Source organism: Monopterus albus, unplaced genomic scaffold, assembly GCF_001952655.1.
Source record: "Monopterus albus unplaced genomic scaffold, M_albus_1.0 scaffold3.1, whole genome shotgun sequence".
Lineage (NCBI taxonomy): Eukaryota > Metazoa > Chordata > Actinopteri > Synbranchiformes > Synbranchidae > Monopterus > Monopterus albus.
In genome coordinates, this window is record NW_018127883.1 from 4,440,487 (window position 1) to 4,449,950 (window position 9,464).

The window sequence follows — 9,464 nt, forward strand, 5'->3', positions numbered from 1 at the left end:
TGCTATACGTACAACCAAAAAAAGATTTTGTATTTCCATAAGTGGGGTAAAACTATGGAATAATTTAAGTGTAGACATAAAAAAATAGTAATAGAATTGATGAGTTTAAACATAAGTATAAAGGTATGTGTCAATCAAGATATATGCAAGAACAGGCTCAATGATAAATTAGATGGAACATTGTGGGTGTGGTATATGAATGTTAATACGCTGTAATAATTCTTTAGTATATTACTTGTGTGGTGGAGAAGATAATTATCTAAGAATGTAATTATATAAGAATGTTAACAATCAGTAAAAATTTTTAGTATATTACTTGTGTGGTGGAGAACAAAATTATCTATGTAAAGATACTGCCTGCAAACCAATGATGGTAAGATGATGTTTGGGGGTAGGACTAGATAAGTCTGACTTCTTCCTACTCCGTTCAAGCATATACTAGGTATAAGCAAATTGATAATGGATTAGCATTTGTGGATATGTATGAAATTATGTGTGTTGACATATCGACTGTCTTTACATGCTTGAAAGAATAAAATCAATCAATCAAAGTAAATGTGATATTCTCTCAGGCAGCCTAAAATGAAAATGGTATACTCTTCATTTATGGCCCTTGGTTTTTTTATGTAAATCTCATCCCTATCTCCAGGCCTCATGTCATTTATTTGCCTGGCAAATCTCAGGACACGTGGTTTTCTATGATACTGTATTTAGCTTTGGTTGTCCCCTGAGATTTTCCTGCCATTTTCAGAGTGGCCTGAGAGTTCCCCTCCCTCACATGCTTTGCCCAACCCCTTTTTGTGTAGACATGAGCCTGCTCCTCATTGGCTTAATAGGTTCCTTTAGCTAGTTGAACATGACATGAATTTAAAACTTGCATTGAATTGGACATAGATGCAGTGGCCACAGCAAGTATAGTGGCACAATATTTGTACTGTGTAAATTTATGAAGTTGACAGAGTGTAGTAGTGTTCAAGGGGAGCATTTCAGTTCTGTGGTAAACTACAAAAGGAGTTAAATGGCAGAGAGGAGTACAGTATTGTGAGAGTAACATGAGAGGTCTGTGTCTCTCGTCTCATTGGTACATCTAAAAAAATGGAGAGATTTGTCATACACACTTTTTGGCTACAGTTAAGTGGACAAATGTCTGTGTTATAAACCTTTCACTACAGCTCCTTTTCCTGCTCAGTCTTGGTGTAAAGAAAATATTAAATGCCCTACAAACTGTGGTTCATATGAACTCACCCTGTTTTATTTTTATCTTCCTGTTCATGGGATTATAGTTACATGAGAAATCTTTAAATAGTTTTAAATGCTTGTTTGCTTAGCCAATTGTTTAACTGTTTCTTTTCTCTGCTGTTAATTTGCTCCATCTCTGTTATTTCTCCTTGAACCCTAATCATGTGGGCATGTTTTCAGCTGCCGTAATCTTATGTTGATGTGATATGATGTTGCTGTTGTTAACTGTTGATTAATCTCTCGTGCACTTATCAGCCATCTTCTCACTCACATAGCAAATAATCCCTCCATTTTCTCTCTCTTCCCTTCCTCGTGAATAACCATCAACCTCAACTCCCTGTCTCCCAAAATCTCCACTTTTTCTTACTCTTCCCCCAATCATTCTGTCTGCTGATCCCCATTCTCTACCCACAAATTCCCCTCCCTCCTCCCATCTACTTCTGTCCCCCTCCCTCCTTATCGCTGCCCATTTCTGCCCCTCCCTCTCTGCAGGATTTCTGGCAGGTATGGGGTGTGTGCCGAGCAGCATGTGTGCACCTGAATGAAAAACTGCACTTTGTAGTCACTCCCTCTTCTTTCAACTTTATCCTGTTCTTTGTCTTATGGTGCTCTATTTTTTTATTTTCTTTCTATAACTCACTCTCTCTCTTCTCTGTAGTAATGTGGAGGGCTTAACTATTCACTGTTGTTAGTCCAGGGGAACAGCTAAGTAGTTTTTCTGTATTTACCCATCTCAGCTTCAGCAAGAGTGAAACCAATGTCGTGGCCTCAGTTCTCATTACGACCACTGTGGATAGGATAGCAGTCAAACTGTGCATTTAAAGTGTATAATTTGTATTGAATTTACATCTAACTTTCCTCTCAGTACAGTATACATGCTGTAGGTTTTGAGCACAGCTGTGTGAAGATGCCATGAGAATAAAGCACCACCACTTCTTGTGGTGTTCTTCACCTGTTATTTTCATATGAGCACATAGTAAAATTCACATATTTTTATAATAAAATTTAAAGAAGAATGTGAAGTTTTGCAAAGCTGAGATGCAAAGCGCAGCTAAAATGGAGTCCTTTATAAGGAACTTGTCATCGGTGCTGTTCCCCTGCACTCCTTCTGTCTTGTTTTATAAACACCTTTTTTCCTCATCCTTTCATATCTTCTAAGAAATATCAGCTCTAGCTCACATGCTTTGGCACTCTAGCCTTTTTCCCAGCATGCACTGCTCTGTTGCCTGTGTCTCATGGAGAAAGCAACTGGTGGTGGCCCCTCTTTGCGCATGGTGACATGATGGGGTGGTTTTGGACCCAGGCTCTTTTAGCTAACGTTGAGGCTGTATTGATGTGCTTGGTAGCATTCACAAATCCATTCTCTGGATTGTCCCGATGTCAGTGCTGCATGATTTTTGTAGAGCATGGTTTTGAGTCACTGAAAGCAGGACTTGGCCTGTACATCTAAAATGTATCCAAACTGTTCCCACATGCTGTTGCCCTCTCTGTATGTAAAGCCACAACGTCTGCCGTGTGACCTGCTACAACTGAGAGCAGACACCTGTCGCTCAGAGGGAGTGCAGAGGGGCCTGCTCCAGTAGAAACAAGCCTCTTGTCACACCAGCTGCTGTTACACTCACTCTTTCTGATTTCACAGGAAGCTCCCCGGGGCCACTGTTTGGACTGTCACGGATCTATTTCTCTCTTCAATTCTCACATGCTTTCTTTGTCCTTTCTGTTAATTTTGCTGTCTATATAAGGTCACACTAACACACCTACACACCAAAACTTCCTTTCTCTTTCCTCTCTTAATCATCTAGATGAGGTTGGAATGTCTGCACACCTGGTCAGCTAATTCGGTTGCCCCTCTCCTCTTATGAGACAGCTGCCACTCCTCAGCAATTGAAACTTGTGCATTGAGGGTTCCACATCAGGGTTCATTAGTGTGAATGTGCTCCTAGAATAATAAGTTACTAGAGGTAGAGAGCTAATACATTCATGTTCGTTCTACTCACACACCTGCCCGCCTATATACAGGCTGTGGTGTTTTCATCCCATGGTATCATTATCGGCAACAGGAAAAATTCACTCTTGACCACTCCAAGATTTGTCTTGTTTATGTGTGTAGGTGTTTTTGTGCGGTTCAGGGCAGTCATGCACTTTAGTGTGTGTGGTTTTCTATTGGGCTTGGATGGAGGCCTTGTTATGTGTTGCAGCACGCACTTGTACACACTGAGAGCTTTCAGCCAGCATTCAGAAATGTCAGCCTCAGACCTGGGCTGGCTTTAACCTCAAGCTGGTTAAATTCCCTTTCCCCTGAAACTTGCGTCTTTCATTGTACCTGCCAAAGTGATAGTAACACCAGAGCTACCAGATCACACAAAGCGGCACAAAGGACATAAAGGTACTATTCAATTTTTAATGCATTTGGCTCACCCCTCGCCCCCTCTGTTTCACCCTCTCTGCGCTATCCGTCTGTCACACTGCACATCTCTCTCATTTAATCAGTACAACCGCACCAGTGCAACTCTCCAGTACAAAGATTTCTATCGAGACTCAACTGTACATGAGATGAGAGGTCGCTCCGGGGCAGGCATCATTCAAGTGTCACACACATGAATGCATAGACAAAGAGAGTGGGAGCAGGTTGCCTGTCTTTGCAGTCTGAGCTTTTCATCTTCAGTGGCAGGTCTCAACCTAGACCTCTATGTTGTGGTGCTCACTGGAGACTGAGCAAACAGACTCATGACAGTATCTTAAAAAATTGATTTTGAAGTCATTTTTATTTTAGAGCTTATAGACACAAACGATGTGGATTATATCTTATTGTTTTTTCATCCATTCCTCTCTCTTCTGTTCTGGGGTTGTCTGCAGTGTTGGACAGGGTCACAGATCTAATCAATAACAAAGCAGTGCAACCCGCACAATGGCACAGTGGTATTAAAAAGAGCCAAGTCTAAGCTACCATCAGTTCTCAGCCAAGTGCCTGGCCATACAGAGTGCGGGTGGAGTATTGTAAAAGGCAGAATATGGATGGGTGACACAAGGCATATTTTTAACATCCCAGTGTCCATGTTTAGAAGACTGCAGTATACTGTGTCAGATTACCTTTCATCCAAGTCCCAGTCATTTCAACAGCTGCCTGTTTTTTTTTTGTTTGTTTTTTTTATTAAAACATGATATCAGAAATGTTTGTTCTCATCGGCATAGGTTCAATTATATCACAGCTATCAAAGCAACAGTGCCATGTGGTTGTTTAGATCATGTAAAGATAGTTGATATAAAAATTGCATTGATACAAGCAAGTCATTCCTCACTTTTGGGTTTAATAATGAAATGTTAGAATCCTAAAGAACCTTTCAGGCAATCCAAGTTTGTTACTTTTTCACTGGAGTGCTCACAAAGTGTTTCTTAGCCACTCCTGAAAGGAGGAGAAAGTAATGTAGCCCTTTGTATGTCTGGCTCTGGTTGTGCTTGACTTCGATGAGTCTCATTTGCTGCCCTCTTAAAGCTTGGGCTACTTGAAATTTGACCAGGACAGCTATCAGGCTGCTCTGTAGCCTGGTCATTGAAGAGATTAGCCTCAGCCAAACCCTTGACCCTATCTACAGTATGTATATAATGACAGAAGTACATTTGAGTGGCCCGTCATCAGTGCTGTTCAGCCAGCAGCTCAGTGCTGACAGAGCTACTTCTGCTCACAGGCTTCATGGACTGACTGGCTAACACATCAGTGTATATACATGAAAACCTCACTGGGCTCAAGGCAGAGGTTTAAAAAGAATATACACATAGGCAGTTATGAAGCTGACACTGATCAACAGACACATAGATACAGCATTAGCTGTTAATTAACATGGGTGCAACAGCAGTTAGGTTTATAGTCATTTGAAATTCAGTACTGTGGGGGAAAACATATGATGAGTGTTAAAGGCTGACACCAGTCTAGTTGGGATCTCCTTAATGATTGCAGCAACACATTTTAAAAGCATAAGGTCCTTTGGGTGGTTGAATCAGAACTGATGAAAGACTAAAGTGATGAGTAGTCTGTCTGGGGAATTCAGTAACCTTATAAGTATCTTTTGTTGGTAAAAACCTTGTATTTATCTGAATTATATATAAATATTTGTAGTTTATATCCTTGTTCCTGGAGCACACATTATTGCATATCTTCAGTAGGAGGCTGAAACTTGCACCAGTGACATAAGGTGGAGGATGAAGAACTTAGGACATGACCTTAGAGTAGAGCCACAAGCTCCATGGAAAATGTCTAAAAGCCAATAAGAAACCCACAGCACAGTTTGATATACACACTACCATAATTCTGTGTCTGCTTGAGAGCGTGTATGGTGTTGCATCATAAATTTGTTGGAGAGCTGTATTACATGGTAGCACATTGTGTATGTGAGAGAGAGTAAAATAGTTAAAGCTACGTTCTCTCAGCTTAGCAGTGAGGCCTGGCTTTACAATGGTATCTTAAGAGAGAGAATGGTGGCCTTCTCTGAGCAGGACTCCTATTGCATCACAGTACACTAAAAGCTATGTGTTTATAGGTTAGTGTGCCCATGAACACTCTGAAACCTCTTCTTTTATGAGCTGAATGCACTGTTTGGTTCTGTTTTGTTCAGCCATTAGGTTACAGTATATTTGTTTTGATTAAATGTCGTTTTAGCTGTTCTGTGGGGGTGTTTTTGTCCTTGACTCGGGATGCTGAAAATAGTGAGTTATTATGTCTAATTTGCTTTATGCCTCTGTTCTGATCATTATAATGAGGCCCAGTGTGTTTATGTCTCTTGTGTGCATAGTTGCGTAGCTGCCTCTGTGGGCATGAGTACATGCTTGCCAGTTGAAATACACACTTGTGTGGTTGTGCGGCTCACCTCAGGCCCAGAAGGCTTTCTCTGTGTCATCATTCAAAGCTCTAGTGCCAATATCAACCTCTTCAACTCTCACTTTTTCTTTTTGCGCTCTGTCCTCTCTCTATATGGACATATCTGTCCCTTCTAGAATTTTCTCACATCTGTACACATGCAAACATATGAAAGCCTTCAAGTCTTTTGGTACAGAAAGTTAGTTTAGCTTTTGATGGGTTTTTTTTTCCTCAACCAGTAGCACTGTTCCAAAAATAACTGTTCCTCTTTCCCCTCATATCTCCCACTCCCTTCTCCACTTAAGCTTTAGATGTAAATGCCATCAATAATAAATATGACAGTAGAAGCCAATATTTTTTTATGTTTGTATAATTGGCATGTAAGAGAGAGACACAAAGTGGGGATGGTGATGGATTATATTACCAGTTGTCTTGTAGCCATTGTAAAATCTGTATTTAATGGTAGTGGGTTCATGGAGAGAGAATTTGAATGTTAAGGTGGATGCCACCAAATTTTTCTGTTCAGATATGTTTTTCACAATTAATTCATGCCTCTTTCAAGTGATAATATTCGACTAGCTTTTGTTTGCTGTGTGCACCTTTCATCCAGCTTTGGTAACAGTATTTAAGATGCAGGCACTGCCTTTCATGCCTGCAAATTTTAATTATAGACTACAAAGCCCAAAGACATAACTGAATTCTTAAATTGAGTGGTATCCCCCAATGATCTTATTTTGAACAAGATGTTTTCTGTGCGTGTATTGTGCACACCAATATGAATGCACATGCGTGTCTTTGTTGTTCTAGGCCCTGCTAAAATCAGCAGAGGCTATATTGTTCTCTAACAGTTGTTTCTCCTCCTTCCTCCTCTTCTGAAATGGAACCCTTACAGACGGAGGTAACTCCACATGGGCTCAGCCCCACCCCCACCTCCTCCTTAGGCATGCTCTGTCCACTCTGTTTGGTGGAGTGTCCGACTAGTGGGACACTATCTTTCAAGACTCTACCACTGATTGTGTAGTGTGCATGTGGTTAAGTCACACTTTCATGCAATGCTGTGAATATACACATACTAACAGGAAAGTGTTTGTGCGAATGAAAGAGGGATAAAGTCACTTTGTTTTTAACAAACACATTTGGGTTGTGTTACGGACATGGTTAATCAATGGTGTGTGTGTTTGTGCTACAGTATCTCATGTTCTCCCTCTCTTTGTCAGTTTCTCACTGTTAGTACAGCCTCTGGTGGATAAATGGTGTTGTACATGAGCTGACCACTGACTAATTGTTCATCACTACCACACTCACCTGCCTGAAAGGCTTCATGTGTATGCAGCATTTGCATGACTGTTACTGTGACAAATTGTCTCTACATACTCATCCTATTTAATGTGTGTGTGGAAGTACCGTATGTGTGTATGCTTCTGTGTTTGAACACAGCCAATCTCTGATTGTTTTGTGCTCTGACACACACATGCTTGCTTGCACACACACACCTGGGGCAGCTGTAAAAACTGTAAGGCTACTGCTGAATCATGTGAAATGTTGTTAATCTAACTTTTTACCTATTGTTTTTGTTCTGGCCTGGATGAGCAGAAGATCGCCCAGGAGAGGGAGAAGTTTGCAGATGAGGACAGCATATTTTACACACTGGGAGAATGTGGCCTTATCTCCTTCTCTGACTACATCTTTCTCACCACTGTGCTGTCCAGTAAGTGCTGTACTTTACTTACTGCCTAGAAGTCTAATAGGTCCTCTGACCCATCCCATTTAATCCCACATCCTTAAAATCTTTTACACCAATCACAGACCAAATCCCAAGATGATCTCTTCAGTGTCTTTTCTGGTCTTTGCTTTCACTGTGTCAGTTAAAACTGACAATGTCAAAGAGATACATTTAGCAGTATGATCTTATTAGATATGTTTTGTAGCTCAGTATTTCTTTAGTTCTGTCAGAGTTAATAATGTGTGTCTACTGAACTAGCTGCCTTGGAGCTGTTGTGTTTCACAGAATCTGTGTGATTTAGCTAACGCTTTCATTCATGGTGGATACAGGGAGTAAATGCTTTGTTTCCTAATATGCCAGAATTCATGGTAATAAAAAAAATGGAACTCTGACTCCGTTCTCTTCAGAGGCTAGTATGCTTTCATCCCCAGCTCAGCTTGACTGTTTATTATAATCTATTAACATGGAGAAAGTCTCTGGGGATGTTTTTCAAAGACCAGTCATTTTTAAGCATACATGGTAGGATGCTTTATGGCTGGTTTCAATCAATTTACACGGCCACCGCATAATTGCAAAGAAGACCATTTCTTAACAGACACACTGTTGGTTCAAGGCTCAGAGTGGTATGTATTAACTGCCTTCATGCAGTCTGAATGAATCCCTTGCTAGTCAAGATAGGACGGCTATAGTATTTCCCCTAGAAGAGTTAGGTTGTTGAAGTGGTCATGGTAGCTCACTGTACCATAAAGGTATGAAGCATTGAAAAGAATTTCAGAGATACAGTAGCTTATAAAATCAAGTGTGTACATCTTATTGTTTGGGTTTTGTATTTCATTTGATAAACAGTGTAGGCATTATAACCTTTGTGCACATAATCCCAGCGAAGAATGGTTCATTGTCCAAAAACAGGCAGCACTTTTATAAATTATAGATTTTATCAGTGATGGACTAGATAAGTTACCAATAGAAAGAACTAATAGTACATGTGTTGTAAAAATGGACCAGAAACCTTAAATGCAATACTATATTTAGTTGCATGCCTTGTTACCATGCAGTAGTGGGTGAACTGGTTGTTGTAGCAGATTCTCAGGAACTGCTATAGGCAGATAGTGTACAGATCGGACAAACAACACAGCAAATACAAATTCAAATATTGTTGATGCAATTTTTAGATTCCAGATTAGGGCATAAAAAATCTGGATCTGTTCTAACAGCTTCCCCGTTGACAGAGGGTGGGCTGACTATGTAGTAGTCATTGTGCACTCTGATGGAAAGGGCTTGTAAAACGCCTGGAGAATTTCTGAGAATGTGTGTCTTTTGTGTTTGTGTCCTGTTTTGTCCAGCTCCCCAGAGGAACTTTGAGATTGCTTTCAAGATGTTTGATCTGAATGGTGATGGAGAAGTGGACATGGAGGAGTTTGAACAGGTTAGACTGGAACGAGCAGCATGTCCTACATACAGCTGCCACATGCATACAGTGAGGAACAGAAGTATTTGAACACCCTGTGATTTTGCAAGTTCTCCCACTTAGAAATCATGGAGGGGTCTGAAATTCACATTGTAGGTGCATTCCCACTCTGAGAGACAGAATAAAAAAAAAAATTCAGGAAATCACATTGTATGATTTTTAAAGAATTTATTTGTCTTGCA

At 40.4% G+C, this 9,464-nt stretch overlaps 1 protein-coding gene across 4 annotated transcripts in view; it reads left to right on the forward strand.

Moving 5' to 3' along the window:
- micu1 (mitochondrial calcium uptake 1) overlaps nucleotides 1-9,464 on the forward strand; it is a 36,961-nt gene that overhangs the window by 18,941 nt on the left and 8,556 nt on the right. For 2 of the 4 annotated variants that reach the window (XM_020599402.1, XM_020599393.1), the window contains 4 exons: nucleotides 1,732-1,743; nucleotides 6,984-6,989; nucleotides 7,685-7,799; nucleotides 9,158-9,240. In XM_020599402.1, coding sequence (XP_020455058.1) covers nucleotides 1,732-1,743; nucleotides 6,984-6,989; nucleotides 7,685-7,799; nucleotides 9,158-9,240 — 216 coding nt within the window. The remainder of the gene's footprint in view (nucleotides 1-1,731; nucleotides 1,744-6,983; nucleotides 6,990-7,684; nucleotides 7,800-9,157; nucleotides 9,241-9,464) is intronic. The other 2 variants (XM_020599412.1, XM_020599420.1) reach the window with 2 other exon arrangements.